The sequence below is a fragment of the Ranitomeya imitator genome, chromosome 4 (genome assembly GCF_032444005.1).
Source record: "Ranitomeya imitator isolate aRanImi1 chromosome 4, aRanImi1.pri, whole genome shotgun sequence".
NCBI classification, from domain to species: domain Eukaryota; kingdom Metazoa; phylum Chordata; class Amphibia; order Anura; family Dendrobatidae; genus Ranitomeya; species Ranitomeya imitator.
In genome coordinates, this window is record NC_091285.1 from 21,062,003 (window position 1) to 21,086,024 (window position 24,022).

The 24,022-nt window shown below is 49.5% G+C and overlaps 1 protein-coding gene across 3 annotated transcripts in view; it reads left to right on the forward strand.

Moving 5' to 3' along the window:
- The first annotated feature begins 102 nt into the window (after positions 1–102).
- Positions 103–24,022, forward strand: part of DNM1L (dynamin 1 like) — a 42,094-nt gene continuing 18,174 nt past the window's right edge. For 2 of the 3 annotated variants that reach the window (XM_069763301.1, XM_069763299.1), the window contains exons 1-8: positions 103–322; positions 10,434–10,581; positions 16,238–16,284; positions 16,577–16,648; positions 17,666–17,752; positions 18,008–18,170; positions 18,436–18,556; positions 19,903–20,034. In XM_069763301.1, coding sequence (XP_069619402.1) covers positions 221–322; positions 10,434–10,581; positions 16,238–16,284; positions 16,577–16,648; positions 17,666–17,752; positions 18,008–18,170; positions 18,436–18,556; positions 19,903–20,034 — 872 coding nt within the window. In that variant the 5' untranslated portion in view covers positions 103–220. Of the gene's footprint in view, positions 323–10,433; positions 10,582–12,035; positions 12,075–16,237; positions 16,285–16,576; positions 16,649–17,665; positions 17,753–18,007; positions 18,171–18,435; positions 18,557–19,902; positions 20,035–24,022 lie in introns of all 3 variants that reach the window. The other variant, XM_069763302.1, reaches the window with a different exon arrangement.

The window sequence follows — 24,022 nt, forward strand, 5'->3', positions numbered from 1 at the left end:
GCGTATCCGTCTATATCTTTGTAAGGACTACAATTCCCGCCGTGCTTTGAGTTCAGCGCATGCGTGCTTACATTTTTTTTTAATTTTCCGCGCCTACTCCCTGCCGCAAAGGCTTGTGGGCCGGGTCAATGGTTGCTTAGCGGAGGTGCCGGCGGTGGAGAGCAGCGGCCGCCCCCTCTCTCCTGTCCCCTCCATTCATCGCCCGGTACAGGCCTGAGACATGGAGGCGCTCATCCCGGTAATCAACAAGCTGCAGGACGTGTTCAACACGGTGGGGGCCGACGTCATCCAGCTGCCGCAGATCGTGGTGGTGGGGACCCAGGTGAGTGCCGGGAAGTGGGGCGCCCCGTAACGGCTGCAGCAGGGCGAGACCATGGGTGAGGTGACGGGGGGAGCGTCAGTATTGACAGGCGGTGGGCGTGACATTGGTATGACCCATAACATCCCATAGAGACGAAGCAGTCCTATGTTATACCATGGAGAGCGGCCGGGGGGCTGTGGAAGGCTCCCCCAGGGTCAGGGGCCGGGGGGCTGTGGAGGGCTCCATGAGAGTCAAGGGCTGTGGAGGGCTCCCCCAGAGTCAGGGGTCGGGGGGCTGTGGAGGGCTCCCCCAGAGTCAGGGGCCGGGGGGCTGTGGAAGGCTCCATGAGAGTCAAGGGCTGTGGAGGGCTCCCCCAGAGTCAGGGGCCGGGGGGCTGTGGAGGGCTCCCCCAGAGTCAGGGGCCGGGGGGCTGTGGAAGGCTCCATGAGAGTCAAGGGCTGTGGAGGGCTCCCCCAGAGTCAGGGGCCGGAGGGCTGTGGAGGGCTCCCCCAGAGTCAGGGGCCGGGGGGCTGTGGAAGGCTCCATGAGAGTCAAGGGCTGTGGAGGGCTCCCCCAGAGTCAGGGGCCGGGGGGCTGTGGAGGGCTCCCCCAGAGTCAGGGGCCGGGGGGCTGTGGAAGGCTCCATGAGAGTCAAGGGCTGTGGAGGGCTCCCCCAGAGTCAGGGGCCGGAGGGCTGTGGAGGGCTCCCCCAGAGTCAGGGGCCGGGGGGCTGTGGAAGGCTCCATGAGAGTCAAGGGCTGTGGAGGGCTCCCCCAGAGTCAGGGGTCGGGGGGCTGTGGAGGGCTCCCCCAGAGTCAGGGGCCGGGGGGCTGTGGAGGGCTCCCCCAGAGTCAGGGGCCGGGGGGCTGTGGAAGGCTCCATGAGAGTCAAGGGCTGTGGAGGGCTCCCCCAGAGTCAGGGGCCGGGGGGCTGTGGAGGGCTCCCCCAGAGTCAGGGGCCGGGGGGCTGTGGAAGGCTCCATGAGAGTCAAGGGCTGTGGAGGGCTCCCCCAGAGTCAGGGGTCGGGGGGCTGTGGAGGGCTCCCCCAGAGTCAGGGGTCGGGGGGCTGTGGAGGGCTCCCCCAGAGTCAGGGGTCGGGGGGCTGTGGAGGGCTCCCCCAGAGTCAGGGGTCGGGGGGCTGTGGAGGGCTCCCCCAGAGTCAGGGGCCGGGGGGCTGTGGAAGGCTCCATGAGAGTCAAGGGCTGTGGAGGGCTCCCCCAGAGTCAGGGGCCGGGGGGCTGTGGAGGGCTCCCCCAGAGTCAGGGGCCGGGGGGCTGTGGAGGGCTCCCCCAGAGTCAGGGGTCGGGGGGCTGTGGAGGGCTCCCCCAGGGGCAGGGGCCGGGGGGCTGTGGAGGGCTCCCCTAGAGTCAGGGGTCGGGGGGCTGTGGAGGGCTCCCCCAGGGGCAGGGGCCGGGGGGCTGTGGAGATCTCCCCCAGTGTCAGGGGCTGTGGGGGGCTCCCCCAGTGTCAGGGGCTGTGGGGGGCTCCCCCAGGGTCAGGGGCTGTGGGGGGCTCCCTCAGGGGCTGTGGGGGGCTCCCTCAGGGGCTGTGGGGGGCTCCCTCAGGGGCTGTGGGGGGCTCCCTCAGGGGCTGTGGGGGGCTCCCTCAGGGGCTGTGGGGGGCTCCCTCAGGGGCTGTGGGGGGCTCCCTCAGGGGCTGTGGGGGGCTCCCTCAGGGGCTGTGGGGGGCTCCCTCAGGGTCAGGGGCTGTGGGGGGCTCCCCCAGGGGCTGTGGGGGTCTCCCCCAGGGTCAGGGGCTGTGGGGGGCTCCCCCAGGGGCTGTGGGGGTCTCCCCCAGGGGCTGTGGGGGTCTCCCCCAGGGGCTGTGGGGGTCTCCCCCAGGGGCTGTGGGGGGCTCCCCCAGGGGCTGTGGGGGGCTCCCCCAGGGTCAGGGGCTGTGGGGGGCTCCCCCAGGGTCAGGGGCCGGGGGGGCTGCTGAGGGCTATTCCAGGTAGATGTGTGTCACTTCCCTTTCACCGTTCGCCCTTTTCCAGGAGCCATAACCGCATTATTGTTTTCTCCGCCATCACCACATTGGGGCTTTTTACCATATAATGTTCTGGAAACATCCAAATAGGATGAAATAGTAAAAAAAATAAAATAAAAAGTGCTTTAGGCCATGTTCACACAGTGCGTTTTTTACCGCGGAACCGCGGCGGTTTTGCCGCTGCGGTTCCGCAGCTGTTTTCCATGCAGGGTACAGTACACTGTACCCTATGGAAAACAGGACACACTGTGCACATGGTCCGGAAATTGTTAAAAAAAAGACGCGCTGAATAGCTCCCGGAAAAAAGAAGGAGCATGTCAATTCTTTTTCCGGAGCCGCAGCGGTTCTGCACCCATAGACCTCCATTGTGAGGTCCAAACCGCAGTAAAACCCGCAGATCAAAAATATATCTGCGGGTTTTACTGCGATTTGATGTGCAGAACCGCTGCAGCAGGAAGTGCGGGGAGCGGGCGGAAGTGCGTGGGCGGAGTGTGGCTGCCCCCCCCGTGTTCCGATCCCGCCCCCCCGTGCTCCGATGCCCCCCCCCCAGTGCTCCGATGCCCCCCCCCAGTGCTCTGATGCCCCCCCCGTGCCCTAATCTCCCCCCCTTATACTCACCCGGCGTCCCGGTGTCCGTCCGGCCGTCTTCTCCCTGGGCGCCGCCATCTTGCAAAATGGCGGGCGCATGCGCAGTGCGCCCGCCGAATCTGCCGGCCGGCAGATTCGTTCCAAAGTGCATTTTGATCACTGAGATATAACCTATCTCAGTGATCAAAATAAAAAAATAGTAAATGACACCCCCCCCCCTTTGTCACCCCCATAGGTAGGGACAATAAAAAAAATAAAGAATTTTTTTTTTTTTTTTTTCACTAAGGTTAGAATAGGGGTAGGGGTAGGGTTAGGGGTAGGGTTAGGGTTAGGGTTAGGGGTAGGGTTAGGGGTAGGGTTAGGGGTAGGGTTAGGGGTAGGGTTAGGGTTAGGGGTAGGGTTAGGGGTAGGGTTAGGGTTAGGGGTAGGGTTAGGGGTAGGGTTAGGGTTAGGGGTAGGGTTAGGGGTAGGGTTAGGGTATTTTCAGCCATTTTAACCCTAAAAAAATTCCTAGAAAACACACAGACTCTGGCTAGAAAACTGCATCAAAAAAACGCATCAAAAAACGCATCAAAAAACGCATCAAAAACGGACCAAAAAAGGACCAAAAAAAGGACCTGCGTTTTCTGCCAAGAGCTGCAGTTTTTTAAAAAACAGTCAGGAAAAAAAAAGGATGGAAATCCTGAACGTGTGAACATACCCTCAGTGATCTCATTGGTCCTTTGCTTCAAAAATAGCTGGTGATGCTCTATTATAATAGTGACCATTTGCTAATCCGGTAAATGGGTTGTCTATTGGTGCCACACAGATCCCCATCCCTTCACCATTGGTGCCACACTGATCCTCATCCTCCCACCCCACCATTTGTGCCACGTGGATCCTTCTTCTCCCCCCTCGATTGGTGCCACACAGATCCTTCTGCCATCGATTGGTGCCACGTGGATCACCTTCATCCCCTGCCCAACTGGTGCTGTGCAAATCTCCCCTCATGAAATGTGCCATGCAGATCCTCCTTCCCTCCCGATTGGTGCCACGCAGATCCTTGTCCCCCTGATTGGTGCCACGCAGATCCTTGTCCCCCCGATTGGTGCCACGCAGATCCTTGTTCCCCCCGATTGGTGCCACGCAGATCCTTGTCCCCCCAATTGGTGTCACGCAGATACTCGTCCTCCCTCTCCGATTGGTGCCACGCAGATCCTTGTCCCCCCGATTGGTGCCACGCAGATCCTTGTCCCTCCAATTGGTGTCACACAGATACTCGTCCTCCCTCTCCGATTGGTGCCACGCAGATCCTCGTCCCTCCCCCCAATTGGTGCCATTCAGATCCTTTTTCTCCCCCTCCGATTGGTGCCACGCAGATCCTCCTCCTTCCCCCTCCGATTGGTGCCACGCAGATCCTCAGCCTCTTCCCTGATTGGTGCCGCGCAGATCCTCGTCCCCCCCTCGATTGGGCCACACAGATCCTCGTCCTTCCCCCTCTGAATGATGCCGCACAGATCCTTCTTCTCCCCCTCGATTGCAGCTACGCAGATCCTCCTTCTCCTACCCCATTGGTGCCACACAGATCCTTCTGCCCTTGATTGGTGCCACGCAGATTCCTTTCATCCCCTGCCTACTGGTGCCATGCAGAACCCCCCCCTCGTCCACTGATTGGTGCCACGCGGAACACCCCTCCTCATGAAATGTGCCACGCAGATCCTCCTCCTCCTTCCCCCTCCGATTGGTGCCATGTAGATCCTCGTCTACCCCCCCACGATTAAGCCGCACAGATCCTCGTCTCCCTCCCCCCCCTCCTCGATTGGGCCATGCAGAACCTTGTTCTTCCCCCTCCGAATGGTGCCACGCAGATCCTTCTCCCCCCTCGATTGGTACCACACAGATCCTTCTTCTTCCCCATTGATTGGTGCCTCGCAGATCCTTCTGCCCTTGATTAATGCAGTGCAGATCCCCCCCTCCCCCGATTGGTGCTACGCGGAAATACCCCCCACTCCTCCCCCCCCCCCCCCATTGATTGGTGCCACACAGATCCTCCTTCTCCCCCTCGATTGGTGCCACCCAGAACCTCGTCTTCCTCCTCCGATTGGTGCCACGCAGATCCTCATCCCCCCCCCATTGGTGCCAAGGAGATCCTACTTCTACCCCCATTGGTGCCACATAGATCCTTCGGCCACGCAGATCCCATTCATCCCCTGCCCGACTGGTGCCATGTAGATTCCCCCAACCCCCACCCCCAATTGGTGCCACATGGAACTACCCCTCCTCATGAAATGTGCCACGCAGATCCATCTTCTCCCCCAGTGATTGGTGCCACGCAGAACCTTTTCCCCCTCGATTGGTGCCACACAGATCCTCATCCTTCCCCCTCCAAATGCTGCCACACAGATCCCTTTCTCCCCCCTCGATTGGTGCAACGCAGATCCTTCTTCTCCCCCCTCAATTGGTGCCTCGCAGATCCTTCTCCCTCCTCAAGTGATGCCACGCAGATCCTTCTACCATGCAAAGCCCTTTCATTCCCTGCCTGTCTGGTGCCGTGCAGATCTCCCCCCTCCCCTGATCGGTGCGACGCTGAACTACCTCCCTCCTAATGAAATGTGCCACGCAGATCCTTCTTCTCCCCCCGATTGGTGCCATGTAGATGCTCCTCCTTCCCCCTCCAATTGGTGCCACACAGATCGATCATTTTCCCTCTCGATTGGTGCCATGCAGATCCTCCTTCCCCCTCGATTGGTGCCATGCAGCTACTTCTTCTCCCTCCTCAATTGGTGCCACTCAGATCCTCCTCCTACCCCTTCCTGAATGGAGCCGTGCAGATCACCCCTTCCCTTGATTGGTGCCACGTAGATCCTTCTTCTCCAACCTCGATTGGTGCTACGCAGCTCCTCCTTTTCCCCCCTCTATTTGTGACATTCAGATCCTCCTTCTCCTCCCTGGATTGGTGCCACGCAGATCCTTCTCCTCCCTCGATTGGTGCCATGCAGATCCTTCTCCCCCATCGATTGGTGCCACCCAGATCCTTCTCCCCCCTCGATTGGTGCCACCCAGATCCTTCTCCCCCCTCGATTGGTGCCACCCAGATCCTTCTCCCCCATCGATTGGTGCCACGCAGATCCTCCTCCTTCCCCTTCCTGAATGGAGCCGTGCAGATCATCCCTTCCCTTGATTTGGTGCCACGCAGATCCTCCTCCTTCCCCTTCCTGAATGGAGCCGTGCAGATCACCCCTTCCCTTGATTGGTGCCACGTAGATCCTTCTTCTCCCCCCTCGATTGGTGCTAAGCAGATCCTCCTTCTCCTACCTCCCATTGTTGGCACGCAGATCCTTCTGCCCTCGATTGGTGCCACACGGATCCCCCCCTCATTAAATGGTTCTGTGCCGATCACTCCTTCCTCTTGTCCTTTCCCCAGTGCCCCCCGATGCCCTCACTGCTCCCACTTTGTAGGATTTTTAGCAGACATCGTAAGAAGAAACTTCTAAATTGTGAGCCGGGTCAGGGACTTGTCTGCCAACTCATCCTCCTGGAAGCGGACAGATTAAAATCCAGACATCACCCCCTTTAAGACCCCATTGCCCCCCTCCCCCTTCTTAAGGGTGTGTTTTTTTTTTTTTTTTGTTTTTTTTTGCCAGCAGTGTCTAAATTGCTATAGGTTGTATCCATCAGACTGTAGATGCCCCCTGACGTGTGATCGGACCCCCATCCTTCTACCCTTCTCGTTTCCGGGTGTCACTTCTGTGTACGACCTGCAGGTGACGGGCCGCTCACGTCAGGCAGTTGTTGGCTCGTGTCTTGTCAGCGGAGAGGCCCAGCGCTGAGCCTGTGACTGACATGGGAGGAGGATTCCTCGTGACCCTCACAAGGTGACGGACTCCTCCGCCGTGTGACTAATCAAGTAGATTATTACTGGTGTCTGGAGAGAGTCTGCCTCGGCCCGAACCGTTTATATCACAGCCCTGACCTGTCTCCATCTACGTAACGACATGTGAGGCCTTAAAGGGATTGTCTGTGATTAAGATCGCCTTAGGTTACCGTCATTTGTCTGACCGGCCTTCGGCTACACAGCAACATAAATGGCAAGCTGCAATGCTCTGTGTGTCCTGACTCTTTCCCATCATAGCTGCAATGCTCTGTGTGTCCTGACTCCTTTCTATCATAGCTGCGATGCTCCGCGTGTCCTGACTCCTTTCTATCATAGCTGTGATGCTCTGTGTGTCCTGACTCTTTCCCATCATAGCTGCAATGCTCTGTGTGTCCTGACTCTTTCCCATCATAGCTGCAATGCTCTGTGTGTCCTGACTCCTTTCTATCATAGCTGCGATGCTCCGCGTGTCCTGACACCTTTCTATCATAGCTGCGATGCTCCGCGTGTCCTGACTCCTTTCTATCATAGCTGCGATGCTCTGTGTGTCCTGACTCTTTCCCATCATAGCTGCAATGCTCTGTGTGTCCTGACTCCTTTCTATCATAGCTGCAATGCTCTGTGTGTCCTGACTCCTTTCTATCATAGCTGCGATGCTCTGTGTGTCCTGACTCTTTCCCATCATAGCTGCAATGCTCTGTGTGTCCTGACTCCTTTCTATCATAGCTGCAATGCTCCGCGTGTCCTGACTCCTTTCTATCATAGCTGTGATGCTCTGTGTGTCCTGTCTCTTTCCCATCATAGCTGCGATGCTCTGTGTGTCCTGACTCCTTTCTATTATAGCTGTGATGCTCTGTGTGTCCTGACTCCTTTCTATCATAGCTGTGATGCTCTGCGTGTCCTGACTCCTTTCTATCATAGCTGTGATGCTCTGCGTGTCCTGACTCCTTTCTATCATAGCTGCGATGCTCTGTGTGTCCTGACTCTTTCCCATCATAGCTGCAATGCTCTGTGTCCTGATTCCTTTCTATCATAGCTGTGATGCTGTGTGTGTCCTGACTCCTTTCTATCATAGCTGTGATGCTCTGTGTGTCCTGACTCTTTCCCATCATAGCTGCGATGCTCTGTGTGTCCTGACTCCTTTCTATTATAGCTGTGATGCTCTGCGTGTCCTGACTCCTTTCTATCATAGCTGCGATGCTCTGTGTGTCCTGACTCTTTCCCATCATAGCTGCAATGCTCTGTGTCCTGATTCCTTTCTGTCATAGCTGTGATGCTCTGTGTGTCCTGACTCCTTTCTATCATAGCTGTGATGCTCTGTGTGTCCTGACTCTTTCCCATCATAGCTGCGATGCTCTGTGTGTCCTGACTCCTTTCTATTATAGCTGTGATGCTCTGCGTGTCCTGACTCCTTTCTATCATAGCTGCGATGCTCTGTGTGTCCTGACTCTTTCCCATCATAGCTGCGATGCTCTGTGTGTCCTGACTCCTTTCTATCATAGCTGTGATGCTCTGGGTGTCCCGACTCCTTTCTATCATAGCTGTTCGCCATTACTCTTATTTTATCATAGCTGCTGTGATCTGACCCTCCTGTTGCATTTCTATCTTAGCTGCTATGCTGTATGCGCTCATACTACTTTCTATCATAGCTGCAATACTCTGTGCCTCCTGTCACATTTTTATTTTAGCTATGATGTCTTGCACCCTGACTCCTTTCTATCATAGCTGCGATACTCTGCGTGTCCTGACTCCTTTCTATCATAGCTGTGATGCTCTGTGTCCTGACTCCTTTCTATCATAGCTGCGATGCTGTGTGCTTCCTGACTCCTTTCTATCATATAGAACCTACAAGAGAAAAAAAATGAGCAAAAACCCTGCTGTTGCTATGTAAATAAAAAGCAAAAAGTGCATTTAAATAAGAGTTTTTAGTAATACTGTTTTTGATCAAAAATAGCATAAAAACCATCCCACCACGACAAGGTAACTCTGATCTTGACAGTCCTACAGTGTCTAATATTAAAACCTTACCATGTGTCAATGTTGACCTCAGTGTAAATAAGGGCAAACAAAAGAATCGGGCCCAACCAGTGAAACACCAGTTTGGGGAAGCCTTCTAAACAATCTCTCGCTGAGAAACAGGAAGGCCACTCCCCGGCTGTCACAGAATGCAATAATACAAAGAAATACAAAAATTGAGCTTCACTTAAGTTGGTACACATACAGCTCATAAGCGCATGTTCATTTCTATCATAGCTGTGATGCTTCTCGTGTCCTGACTCCTTTCCATCATAGCTGTGATGCTCTGCATGTCCTGACTCCTTTCTGTCATAGCTGTGATGCTCTGGGTGTCCTGACTCCTTTCTATCATAGCTGTGATGCTCTGGGTGTCCTGACTCCTTTCTGTCATAGCTGTGATGCTGTGTGCGCCCTGACTCCTTTCTATCATAGCTGTAATGCTCTGCGTGTCCTGACTCCTTTCTGTCATAGCTGTGATGCTCCTCGTGTCCTGACTCCTTTCTGTCATAGCTGTGATGCTCCTCGTGTCCTGACTCCTTTCTGTCATAGCTGTGATGCTCCTCGTGTCCTGACTCCTTTCTGTCATAGCTGTGATGCTCCTCGTGTCCTGACTCCTTTCTGTCATAGCTGTGATGCTCCTCGTGTCCTGACTCCTTTCTATCATAGCTGAGATGCTGTGTGCGCCCTGACTCCTTTCTATCATAGCTGAGATGCTGTGTGCGCCCTGACTCCTTTCTATCATAGCTGCGATGCTGTGTGCGCCCTGACTCCTTTCTATCATAGCTGCGATGCTGTGTGCGCCCTGACTCCTTTCTATCGTAGCCAGCAGTAGGTTTTTCAGCCACACGAGTCGACGTGCAGAACTGAAGACGTTGGCTTGTCCTCAGTGATCCTCATCTGCTCTTTGTAGCCTTTTAATCCCCATATTGTTAGTATGTAAATAACCTTCCTGGAGTCAAGGAGGTGGAGCTAATGTAGGAAAGAGTCAAGAACTGTCAATACCCTTTGGCTTTACTGGCATCCCAGAAAGCAAAGGTATGTCATCTGAAGCCGGAATCCTACGCATGATCTGTTTTTGACACGTGCGTAGTACAGACGGGTTTACTTTCCCATGATGCTTTTAGACATAATAGCCTGTGAAATGGGGATTTCTGGTGCAAGTGGCCCCCAAATTCACCGCACATGCACCAGAACTAGAAAGCAAGGATTCATGTGACCTTAGAGGCACCAGTCAAGCTGGCTTGGGACGATTTTGGCCGCACCCTTCTAAAGGCCCCACCTCCTTGACTCCTCCAAAAGTAATTTATATATGAAGCATGCATGAATTTGAAGGCACAGGAGGGCTTCTTTTTTTAGCAAAATGGGTAAAGTTCCAGGTGGTGGTGATGGTAAAACCATCTGGAGCTTGCTCAGGAGCGGAGACCGTTCTGGACAGGGTCGGCGTTGGCTGTGTAACTGCAGTGACTGGAGGAAAGCTCGGATTGCTGCTTATATGCTAAAAAACAAGCCATCTTACAGCTATGGGGGAGGGAAAATACTAATAAAAAAGTTCTGGCTCTTGGAAGGAGAGGAACGGATAGCTTCCTCCTTAGGGGGTTCCTCCTTCCCTCTGATAATTTGGGCCCCCATTATCGGAGCCTCATGTGTCATTATGCTAAGTGGTTCCTCTGTCTTTTATCTTCTCTACAGAGCAGCGGGAAAAGCTCCGTCCTAGAAAGCTTAGTTGGCCGGGATCTGCTCCCCCGAGGCACAGGGATAGTGACGAGAAGACCCCTGATCCTCCAGCTGGTTCACGTGTCCTCCGATGATCGGCGCAAAACCTCCGGAGAGGAGAACGGTAATGAATGGTTGTTCTTCCATTGCTCTGGGGGCAGAGGAGGGTGATTAGGGCTGTAGCATGCAGCTGCACAGGCATATGTAATAAATGGCGCCCTCCGGAGGAGGAGAGAGTAATAAATGGCGCCCTCCGGAGGAGGAGAGAGTAATAAATGGCGCCCTCCGGAGGAGAGAGTGATAAATGGCGCCCTCCGGAGGAGGAGAGAGTAATAAATGGCGCCCTCCGGAGGAGGAGAGAGTAATAAATGGCGCCCTCCGGAGGAGGAGAGAGTAATAAATGGCGCCCTCCGGAGGAGGAGAGAGTAATAAATGGCGCCCTCCGGAGGAGGAGAGAGTAATAAATGGCGCCCTCCGGAGGAGGAGAGAGTAATAAATGGCGCCCTCCGGAGGAGGAGAGAGTAATAAATGGCGCCCTCCGGAGGAGGAGAGAGTAATAAATGGCGCCCTCCGGAGGAGGAGAGAGTAATAAATGGCGCCCTCCGGAGGAGGAGAGGGTAATAAATGTTGCCCTCCGGAGGAGGAGAGAGTGATAAATGGCGCCCTCCGGAGGAGGAGAGAGTAATAAATGTTGCCCTCCGGAGGAGGAGAGAGTAATAAATGGCGCCCTCCGGAGGAGGAGAGAGTAATAAATGGCGCCCTCCGGAGGAGGAGAGAGTGATAAATGGCGCCCTCCGGAGGAGGAGAGAGTAATAAATGGCGCCCTCCGGAGGAGGAGAGAGTAATAAATGGCGCCCTCCGGAGGAGGAGAGAGTAATAAATGGCGCCCTCCGGAGGAGGAGAGAGTAATAAATGGCGCCCTCCGGAGGAGGAGAGAGTAATAAATGGCGCCCTCCGGGCCGGAGCTCCGAGATGATGGGTCTGTTCCATTTCCAGTAAGAGCTTTTTTTTGCGGTTGGCTAGAAAAAGAATTTCCAGTAATTGCCGACTGCTAATTCAGGAGCGGTTGATCCCTAGGGGGATTTCTTAGAAATGTCTAGTCTCTGGGAGTCCTTTTTTTTTTTTTTTTTTAAAGGGGTATTACCATTTTAGTCTGATCATTGTCACCTGTCTTAATAACGCTGGGGGCTTTTAGCTTTGCGCTCTCGTCAGCCGGATGACAGGTAGCGCCGCGGTGCAGAGGTGGTTTCACACCAGCGCTGCATCCTCCTCATCCTCAGGATTTAGGGGTCGGACCCCTGTGGGGGGCGGTATCCTGTCACTTTATAGAGGGGCAGTACCCATAAGATGCTGAGGTAGTGGGGGAGGGAAGCGGCTGAACAGGACCAGGCTTAGTTTTTGGGATGTTTCCATGCCATGGTCTTTACGGGAGCCGTTCTTTCTAGGTTTGTCAGTTACAGTAATCCCACTGTGGCGGTCGGACGATGCCCGGTCAGGTAGACGGAGCAGATGACGCGCTGACACTTAACCATTCTCTGCCTCTTGTCTTCTCTTTCCACATCTCCCCACTGATTCCAGACCTGGACGCCTGGAAAAATCCAAGACAGTTATACAAAGGTCTCCAGTTTCCGTCTCCTCTTCCTCCCCCCATACCTGCATGAGATGTAGACGCCCCCCATAGATCACTGGCTGTATCAGTTCTGTGCTCCGTCCCATCACCTGCCCCCTCATCGCCATGTGCAGCGCCCGGATAGCGCATCGTCCTGTCACTTCGCTATTTGCTTATCTTATCTCCTTCCTCTTTTAGGCTTTTTATATATTGTACATTTTATAATGTAGCTCTTTCTTCTAGACATCAATTATTTCCTTTGCTTTGTTTTTATCCCTTTTGTTTTTTTTTTTTACCTTCTACTTTTTACCTCCTACCTTCTTATTACCTTCTACTTTTTGCATCCTACATTCATCTTTTTGCCTCCTACCGTCTTCCTTTTAACTCCTTCCTTCTTTTTTGCCTTCTTTTTACATTCTACTTTCTTTTTGCCTCCTTCCTTCTTTTTGCACCCTGGCTTCTTCCTTTTACCTCCTTCCTCCTTTTTGCATTCTAGTTTTTTGCCTTTTTACCTCCTTCCTTCTTTTTGCCTTCTTCTTTTTGCCTCCTTCCTTTTTGCCTTTTACCTTCTTCTTTGCCTCTTGCTGTCTTCTTTTTGCATCCTGCCAGCTTCCTTTTACCTCCTTCCTCCTTTTTGCATTCTACTTTTTTGCCTTTTTACCTCCTACATTCTTTTTGCCTCCTGCCTTCGTCTTCTTTTTGCCTCCTGCCTTCGTCTTCTTTTTGCCTCCTGCCTTCTTCTTCTTTTTGCCTCCTGCCTTCTTCTTCTTTTTGCCTCCTGCCTTCTTCTTCTTTTTGCCTCCTGCCTTCTTCTTCTTTTTGCCTCCTGCCTTCTTCTTCTTTTTGCCTCCTGCCTTCTTCTTCTTTTTGCCTCCTGCCTTCTTCTTATTTTTGCCTCCTGCCTTCTTATTGCCTTTTACTTTTTATTTTCTACCTCTTTACACTGTTTATCTTGTTTCAAATATATGTATATATCTTTCTATGCTTTTATTCAAGCATTTCCTCCCTTGAGTTGTTCCCTTGTGTCAAGTCTGTAAAGGGCATCTGTCACCAGGTTGTTTCTAGCCCTGTCTGAGAGCAGTATGATGTAGTGACACTTACTGGGCTGCTTACTGTAGTTTTGATAAAATCCCTCTTTTATCCGCTACAGATGTAACAGTTCTCTGTATGACCCCGCCCACACCACTGATTGGCAGCTTTCACAAAAAAGCTGCCAATCAGTGCTGGAGGTGTGGTCGGACTACCTGGCAGCAGGTTTACTAGTCCTTTAGTGATCAAATCAGTGTTTTAACCAGCAGGAGTTTATCAAAACTACAGCAAGCAGCCCTGTAAGTGATACATCCCCGAAATCAGGGTCTCTGCCCCTATTGATCTTGGGGGTGTTGATGGGTTGGCATGACCACCCAGGGTCTGCTGGAGACCCCCGTGGTTGTCATTGCCGATCTGGTGTGAGCGCCGCCCTGTGGCCGGTGTTCATAGCAGATGAGCATTTCTGCTACACAGCAGCTGAAGCCCTGCTATATGCAGCACAAGCGATCGGACGATCCCAGCTTCAAGGCTCCTAAGGAAACTATGGAAGCAAGTAAAAAAAAAATAATAATAATAAAACTTTTATTAAGTATTAAAAAAAAAGTTAAAATCCCCCTTTTGCCCCCATTCAAAATAAAACCATGCACATATTTGCGCCTTCAGAAATGTCCGATCTATCAAATTATAAAAAGAATAAATCCAGTCGGTAAATGGCGTAATGAGAAAAAAAAAACTCAAAACGCCAGAACGAAGTTTTTTTTGGTCACTGCAGAATTGCAATAACAGGCGATCAAAACATTGCACGTACCCCAGAATGGCGTCAATAAAAACGTCGGCTCGGCGCGCAAAAATAAGGCTCTTACCCAGCTCCGGATCCTCAAAAATGGAGACGCTACACGTCTCGGTAAATGGCAACTTTTTTTTAATTATTATTTTTTTTTATTTTTTTTGGAATTTTTTTCCAGTACAGTGTTTGCTAAAATCAATGGTGTCGTTCAAAACTACAACACGTCCCACTAAAAACAAGCCCTCACACGGCCATATTGGCAAAAAAGAGGAACGAAAAACCAATCAAAACAAGGAAAGTGTCCCGGCAGTGCAGTGGTTAACCCCTTTGGGTCGGTGAGCCGACCTCTTTCATGGTATATGTCATGTGCCCCCCATTCCCCCATTCAAAATAAAACAATAAAAGTAAAATCAAACCTACACATATTTGGTATCGGCGCGTTCAGAATCGCCCGATCTATCAATAAAAAAAAAAATGGATTAACCTGATCTCTAAACGGCTTAGCGAGAAAAAGTCAAAATGCCAAAATTACGTTTTTTTTGGTCGCCGCGACATTCAATTAAAATGACGGACGATCAAAAGATCGTATCTGCACCAAAATGGTATCAATAAAAACGTCAGCTCGGCACGCAAAAAATAAGCTCTCATTCAACCCAAGATCAAGCATAATGGAGACGCTACGGGTTTCGGGAAATGGCGCTTTAAAAAAAAAAAAAAAAAATTTTTTTTTTTAAACAAAGTTTGGAACTTTTTTTTTCACCACTTAGATAAAAAAAAGAACCTAGACATGTTTGGTGTCTATGAACTCGTAATGACCTGGAGAATCATAATATCAGGTCAGTTTTAGCATTTAGTGAACCTAGCAAGAAAGCCAAACAAAAAACAAGCGTGGGATTGCACTTTCTTTTTTGCAATTTCACCGCACTTGGATTTTTTTTTCCCATTTTGTAGTACACGATACGGTAAAACCAATGGTGACGTTCAAAAGTACAAGTCGTCCCGCAAAAAAACAAGCCCTCACATGGCCATATTGACGGGGAAAAAAAAAAGTTATGGCTCTGGGAAGAAGGGGAGGAAAAAAAATGGAAAATGGCCGGCGGTGGAGGGGTTAATGACTTGACAGAAGAGGATGACCTATATGGATTTAAAGGGACATTGTCGTTTCATTATAGGAGACGTTGCCGAGCTTTGGGCAGCACAGATGCCGGCATCGTACGACCTCCTCACTGTTCCTGCCGCCACACACCAGGGATGGGATGAAACGATGAAACGTCCCTTTAAGAAGAGGGTCGGCTGCTTTCTCTTTCGTCCTCCTTGCTGCTTTGCGTCCTCTGTACGGTGGGGGTTATATCGGCCGTGTGACTTGCATGGGTCGTCCTCGTGTGCCGGAAGTGACTCGGTTCTGCTGTTCCCGGTGGCGGCATCGTCAGGAGTGACCGCCGCCATCTTCACTTCTCCATTCAGTTTCCTCCTCCATCAGCGCCACCTCGCGATCAGTCCTGGGTGCCGGGTCACTCAGTCGCCAGCCCCACCCTAATTAGTCCGTAGTGATGGACGGCATAATGCCTGTGTACACAGAACGGGTCCCTGGTATTATATAGGATTTATCCTGTCATTTGTGCTCCTGTTTTCACATGAGAACCGATCGGGTTATTAGACCCTGGTCACACTACACTTATCCCTTTAATACATGATTGAGTTGTTTTTCGGGGCCTCCGATAGGGATCGATCATGTTTTTCACATTCTGAGCTCCGAAGGTATTTATTTATTTTTTTTTTCGATCACCGCAATCGACTGATAACTTCTCCTGCAGCACTCCCGCAGGACATATGGGGAATTACAGTTTCTATTATAATCCATCTATTGCATTATAAAGCTGGGCTCTTTTGTAGCCCCCGTTTTAGTCCCTAATGTGACAATTTATGGGGTCTTCTAGTCCAGAAGACCCCTTTCATGTAGGCCGTAGAGTAGCTGACACTCCTAGCAGGGCCGGGGTTCCCTATAAAAGGCATATATGATCCTCATGGCCGTTTCCAGCCTCGGTCCTTCTGTCCGTGACTCGGCTTGCTATGGAGGAAAATGCCTGTGTCTTCTAGGATGGATGGTGATGACTCACGCTGCTCCTCTGCGCATACATCATCACGCCAACAGCTTATTACATGCACGTCCGGTCTCTCGGAGACGGTATTACGAGGTATCGGTCCCCTCTCCTGACAGGATGCTAAAAATTAAATTTTCGGGGCAGTGTAGGTATTTTATTAAAAAAAAAAAGAATGAAGAGAGCGGACGGATCTCTAAAAACTACCAATGTGCCATAGTGACAGGAAGGGTTGACCCCCTGTTTTTTGTTCCAGGGGTGGATGCCGAGGAATGGGGCAAGTTCCTGCACACGAAGAACAAGGTAGGGCGACATTTATTCATTCCTCTGTATGGGAGCGGAAAATAAATCCGAAAACGCCTGTGTATCTGACGATTCATTTCATACTCCTGCTTCTTAGCAACAGACTACGAGATTCCACCTTGTAGTCTGTTGCTAGGTAACAACTATCTTTGTAGATGTTACATTCTATATCTCTCTTGAAGGCTTTATGTCGCGCTCGTCGTTCTTTAACCTCCTTCGTCTTCTTCTGCTTTCAGGACTACATTGTAGGAAATATTAAAATGTTTTTCTATTTATTTATTTTTTTTATCAGATTTACACAGACTTTGATGAAATTCGGCAAGAAATTGAGAATGAAACGGAAAGGATTTCTGGAAATAATAAAGTGAGGAGAGAACGTTTATTCAGCAATGCTTCAGGATATCTGAAAGGTCTTTTTAAAGGGGGTTATTGTGATCCGGGAAAAAAAAACCATGGCTGCGTTCTGAGCTGCAATACCAGGCACAACCCACGGACAGGGGTGGCGCTGTTTTCAGAAGAAATCTATGTTTTTAATTGGATTTGCATCAAAAACCTCCCTGACATTACAGCTCAACCCCGTTCTTGTGAATGGATACTTACCGCAATACCGGTCACTGCCACACAGACGAGTGGCGCTGCTTCCCGAGTAAAGTCTTTACCTGGGAACTGTGATTTGCGTGCATGCGGTCACATGCCAACTAGACGTTCGCCGCCTATCTCTATTCACACGTCTAGTCGGAATGTGGCCGGAAGTATTCAGATCGGCTGCAGTGTAGGATCCTGACAGCGTGCATTCTGCGCACTGTGAGGATTCACAAATCTGCCCTCATTTCACATATCCTTGTGTTATACATACCCTGTTTGATGGAAATGCCCCCTTGCAAGGGGATTTATGTATGACCTTTCGATAGGTCGAATTGCTACGACAATTTTTATTCCAAGTGGTCAGTCCTCACCCCCGCAAATGCTTGGGTTCTCTTCTGTAAACCCGACCCGTTCCGCCGCTTATGTCTTGATTCACCGCCTCAACATTCGTCACTCCGTTCTGAGATATTGCGCAGGCTCATCCTGGGATCCTACCGCGCATGCGCAATACTCTTCCTGCCTTGGGCCGTTTCATCTTTCTGGTGTGCAGCACATTGACGCAGGACATACACAGAACTACTTCGATGACGAGCATTGCGCACGCGCCACTCCAGGTTTACATGCGCAGCGACTCGTCTTGAGGCAGTCAATCAAGAGGAGATCTTGGAACTGCTCACTGGACTCTTGTCATTTGCTTGTGTGATTGTCCCTTTTAACTCATGTGGATGTAACTGGATGTTACTAATGTTAAGCTTTGGGCTAGGCTTCCGCTGACTTTTTTTTTTTTTTTTTCTAGGGTATTAGTTCAGAACCGATCCATCTGAAGATCTTCTCTCCCAACGTCGTCAACCTGACACTGGTGGATTTACCCGGGATGACAAAGGTAGTGCAGAGCAATCCCTTTAAATAGATTTCCAGGATTAGAAAATCCTGGCTTTTTTTTTTTTTTTTTTAATATATATATGTAATTAGCGCCACCCCTGTCCACAGGTCGTATGAGGCATTGCAGCTCATCTCCATTCTCTTATACGGAGCTGAGCTGCAATACCAGACACAACCACTGGACAATAGTGGCGCTGTTTGGAAGAAGTCTGCCATATTAAAACTTTTTTTTTTTTTTTCTGATCTAACCAATAAGGTACCTGTAGGCGATCAACCCAAGGACATTGAGGTTCAGATCCGGGAGCTCATCCTGCGCTACATCAGTAACCCCAACTCCATCATTCTGGCTGTCACTGCCGCCAACACGGACATGGCCACCTCCGAGGCGCTGAAGATCGCCCGCGAGTCCGATCCAGACGGTGAGTCGAGACCTGACGTGTGGATCCGGACGTCTCTCTACCCAGAAATCCTATTTTATTTTTTTTAAAGGGATGGTCCAAAAGTACAAGTGAACCCGCTCCACTCCAGCGCTATTGCCGTTAGTCAGTTCTGCCTAAAATTTCACCTTGGCCCCATATACTTAATCACAGTCAGCCTGCAATACCGGATACAACCCATGGACATGAGTGGCGCAATTTTTCCTACATAGGCAGTAATATAATGGGGAAACTTTGTCTTCACCAGGACGAAGAACTCTCGCCGTCATCACCAAGCTGGACCTCATGGATGCCGGTACAGACGCCATGGACGTTCTGCTAGGGAGGGTCATTCCTGTGAAACTGGGCATAATTGGAGTAGTCAACAGGTAGTACATTAATATTTCAGAACATGATTTTTTTTTTTTTTTTTCATATTCTAATACAGTTCTCTAAATTTCCTACATAGATTAAAAAGAGAATATTCCGCAGCCACCACTAGAGGGAGCTCAGTGACTGCTCAGTATGCCAATGACTCCTGAGCTCCCCCTAGTGTTGGCATCAGGCAGGGAGAATGGCAGCTTTTTTGTTTTTTTAAATAACCCTATATTAAAAAAAAATTAAATATATACTTATATATTATACTAGACGGTGGCCCGATTCTAACGCATCAGGTATTCTAGAATATGTATGTAGTTTCTTTATGAAGATTTCAGAATAATGCAAAGATTACACAGGATTCGGCCGGCTGGGCGCGACCAATCAGGAAAGCGTGGTTCAAATCCTGTGCCAATTCGCGGCCGGACTGCGTCTGTCGCTGATTAGTCGCGCCCAGCCGGCCATGAATAATCAGTGAAGCCAGGGCCAGCTCCAGGTTTTTGAGGGCCTTGAGCGAAAGTCACAGTCCACGTAGCATATAGCACAGCCCACGTAGCATGCAGCATATAGCACAGCCCACGTAGCATATAGCACAGCCCACGTAGCATGCAGCATATAGCACAGCCCACGTAGCATATAGCACAGCCCACGTAGCATATAGCACAGCCCACGTAGCATATAGCACAGCCCACGTAGCATATAGCACAGGCCACGCAGCATATAGCACAGGCGGCACCATTTGTTAAAAAAACAATTAAAATAAAAAATAGTTATATACTCAGCTTCCGGCGGCCCCGGATCCAGCCCAGGCCTTTAGCAATGCTCCGTTCCCAGGAATGCCTTGCGGCAATAACCCGTGATCTTGTAGCGGTCTCGTGTCATCTGGGGTCATTGCCGCAATGCATTCTTGGAGCCGGAGCGTCACGAGGAGCGGGAAAGGCTGCCGTGGATGCCGGAAGGTGAGAATATAATGATTTTTTAAAATGATTATTATTTTTAACATTATATGTTTTTACTATTGATGCTGCGTAGGCAGCATCAATAGTAAAAAGTGAAGCGGTGTTTAAATCCCGCCCCGAGATTTCCGCGACAGACGGACGGACGTTACAGACAAACAGATGGAAGTACCCCTTAGACCAGTGTTCCCCAATATGTGTGTGTGTGTGTGTATATATATATATATATATATATATATATATATATATATATATATATATATATATATATATATATATATATATATATATATATATATATATATATATATATATATATATAATTTGCATAAAAATATATATTATAATTAGTAGTAGTAATTGTATTTTTTTTTTTTTTTTTTTTTTTACTTGTGTTGTAGGAGTCAGCTGGATATTAATAACAAGAAGAGCGTGGCCGACTCCATCCGGGACGAGTACGGGTTTTTACAGAAGAAATATCCATCTTTGGCCAATAGAAGCGGAACAAAGTACCTCGCCCGGACACTGAACAGGTAGGAGGGAGTCAGGGTGTGGCCAGCTTTCCACCTGCCCCATCCTGCCAAACGGTCACCCCTGCGATACGGTCTCCTACTCCGGCATTCCTACCGTGTCTTAAGGTTATGTTTTGTGGGCAAAATCTAATTTTGCTGATGCCTTCACTTTCTTTTTTGGGCATGCATGTGAAAACCCATTCATGAGGTTGTTGAGCGTCCATGCCTTCTCTGTAGGCACGCGTAGTGTCGGACGCTTACTTCTTAAACAGTGGAGAACCCCTTTGAGATTCGGCTCCGTTTGTTTAACCCCTTCACGGCTTTTGATGTACATGTATGTGATCGCAGGGGGGCGGTGGGTTGCAATGACAGGCGGGGGTCCGCTAATGACCCCTGTGCCTGTTATATGATCCTGCTGTAAAAGTCAGCCAATGGCCAGAGTTTATAGGTCATAATTTTAGTTATACAGTATATAGCACAGGCAATTTCAGCTGCAAGCAAATACAATAAAAAGTGACCAAAAATTATTTTTTTTTTTTTAAATATGAAAAAAAAAAGTTCAATATTCATCCCTTTAAAAATAAACTAATTAAAAATACACATATTTGGTATTGCTGCGTTCGTAAAAGTCCGAACTATCAAAATATAAAGTAAATTAATCCGATCGGCATAATGAAAAAAATATATAAAAATGTAAATTCTTTTTTTTTTTTTATTTATTTTTGACTGTTGCAACATTGTCATAACGGGCGATCAAAACACCGTATCTTCTCCAAAATGGTATAAATAAAAACGTAAGATCAGGGCGCAAAAAATAAGCCGTCACCCAGCCCCAGATCCCGAAAAATGAAAATGTTACAGGTCTCGCTAAATGGTAACAAAAGCAAGGTTGTTTTTTTTTTTTTTTACAAATTTCCAAACTTTTTTCACCACTTTAACCCCTTAGCGACCGCCAATCGCCTTTTAACGGCGGCCGCTAAGGGTACTTAAACCACAGCGCCGTTAATTAACGGCGCTGTGGAAAAAGTGAATAGCGCCCCCCCAGAGTCGGATTTTCTCCGGGGTCTCGGCTGCCGGGGGTAGCCGAGACCCCAGAGAACATGATTCGGGGGGTTTTTAACCGACCCCGCATTTGCGATCGCCGGTAATTAACCGTTTACCGGCGATCGAAAAAAAAAAACAAAAAAACGCGATCTCTTTTTAATTTCTCTGTCCTCCGATGTGATTGCACATCGGAGGACAGAGAAAAGGGGTCCCAGGTAGCCCCCCAATACTCACCTATCTCCCCCGATGCTCCTCGTGTCTCCCGGTGGGCGCCGCCATCTTCAAAATGGCGGGCGCATGCGCAGTGCGCCCACCGGCCGGCACCGGGAGAATCTTTGGGGTCTCGGCTGCCGGGGGTAGCCGAGACCCCAAAGAATATGATCGGGGTCGGTTTTACCGACCCCTGTTTTGCGATCGCCGGTAATTAACTGTTTACCGGTGACCGCAAAAAAAAAAGTGAAGTGTAATTCTCTGTCCTCTGATGTGATCGCACATCAGAGGACAGAGAAATAGGGGGATTCGGGGACCCTAGCATACTCACCTGTGTCCCTGGGTCCTCCTGGCTGGGGAAAAGAAAATGGCGGGCGCATGCGCAGTGCGCCCGCCATCTGTCTCCATCTGCTGGCCGGCAGGAGAACAGCAGTTGGGGCTAAAATTAGGGGTAGGGTTAGGGTTAGGGTTGGCGCTAAATTTAGGGTTAGGCTTCTTTCACACTTACGTCGGTACGGGGCCGTCGCAATGCGTCGGCCCAACATACCGACGCACGTTGTGAAAATTGTGCACAACGTGGGCAGCGGATGTAGTTTTTCAACGCAGCCGCTGCCCAATCTATGTCCTGAGGAGGAGGGGGCGGAGTTACGGCAACGCATGCGCGGTCAGAAATGGCCGATGCGACGTACAAAAAAACGTTTCATTGGACTTTTTTTGTGCCGACTGTCCGCCAAAACACAACTGATCCAGTGCACGACGGACGCGACGTGTGGCCATCCGTCACGATCCGTCGGCAATACAAGTCTATGGGCAAAAAACGCATCCTGCGGGCACATTTGCATGATCCGTTTCTTGTCCAAAACTACGGATTGCGACGGATGCCAAACGACGCAAGTGTGAAAGTAGCCTTAGGGCTAGGGTTGGGGCAAAAGTTAGGGTTAGGGTTGGGGCTAAAGTTAGGGTTAGAGCTGGGATTAGGGTTAGGGTTTGGATTAGGGTTGGTATTAGGGTTAGGGTTGGCATTAGGGTTACGCTTGGGATTAGGGTTAGGTTTGGGATTAGGGTTAAGGTTAGGGTTGTGATTAGGGGTGTATTGGGATTAGGGTTAGGTTTGAGGTTAGGGTTGAGATTAGGATTAGGGGTGTGTTGGATTTAGGGTTTTGATTAGGGTTATGGTTAGGGTTGACATTAGGGTTGTTTTGGGGTAAGGGTTCGGATTATCGTTAGGGTTAGTGATTAGGATTATGGATCGGGTTGGGATTAGGGTTTGGGGTGTGTTGGGGTTAGGGTTGGAGCTAGAATTGGGGGGTTTCCACTTTTTAGGTACATCAGGGGGTCTCCAAACACGACAGCCAATTTTGCGCTCAAAAAGTCAAATGGTGCTCCCTCCCTTCTGAGCTCTGCCGTGCGCCCAAACAGTGGTTTACCCCCACATATGGGGCATCAGCGTACTCGGGATAAATTGGACAACAACTTCTGGGGTCCAATTTCTCTTGTTACCCTTGTGAAAATAAAAACTTGGGGGCTACAAAATCTTTTTTGTGAAAAAAAAAAAATATTTTTTATTTTCACGACTCTGCATTATAAACTTCTGTGAAGCACTTGGGCATTCAAAGTGCTCACCACACATCTAGATAAGTTCCTTAAGGGGTCTAGTTTCCAAAATGGGGTCACTTGTGGGGGGTTTCCACTGTTTATGCACATCAGGGGCTCTCTAAACGTGACATGGCGTCCGATCTCAATTCCAGCCAATTCTGCATTGAAAAAGTCAAACAGCGCTCCTTCACTTCTAAGTTCTGCGGTGCGTCCAAAAAGTGGTTTACCCTCACATATGGGGTATTGGCGCATTCAGGAGAATTTGCATAACAAAATTTATGGTTACATTTCTGTTTTTACTCTTGTGAAAATAAAAAAAAATGGTTCTGAATTAAGATGTTTGCAAAATAAGTTAAATGTTCATTTTTTCCTTCCACATTGTTTCAGTTCCTGTGAAGCACGTAAAGGGTTAATAAACTTCTTGAATGTGGTTTTGAGAACCTTGAGGGGTGTAGTTTTTAGAATGGTGTCACACTTCATTATTTTCTATCATATAGACCCCTCAAAATGACTTCAAATGTGATGTGGTCCCTAAAAAAAAATGGTGTTGTTAAAATGAGAAATTTCTGGTCAACTTTTCACCCTTATAACTCCCTAACAAAAAAAATTTTGTTTCCAAAATTGTGCTGATGTAAAGTAGACATGTGGGAAATGTTACTTATTAACTATTTTTCGTGACATATCTCTCTGATTTAAGGGCATAAAAATACAAAGTTTGAAAATTGCAAAATTTTTAAAATTTTCGCCATATTTCCGTTTTTTTCATAAATAATCGCAAGTAATATCGAAGAAATGTTACCACTAACATGAAGTACAATATGTCACGAAAAAACAATCTCAGAATCAGCGGGATCCGTTGAAGCGTTCCAGAGTTATAACCTCATAAAGTGACAGTGGTCAGAATTGCAAAAATTGGCCTGGTCATTAAGTACCAAATTGGCTCTGTCACTAAGGGGTTAAATAAAATAAAAATAAACTACTTGTTTTTAATCAGCGCACCCGTACTGACCTGAGGAATCATTGCAGGGACAGTTTTACCGTATAGCATGGTAAAAAAAAATAAAATGTGAAATTGCACATTTTTTTTGCAATTTCAACGCACTTGGAATTTTTTTCCCCGCTTTCCAGTGCATCACGTGATAAAATGAATGGTGTCATT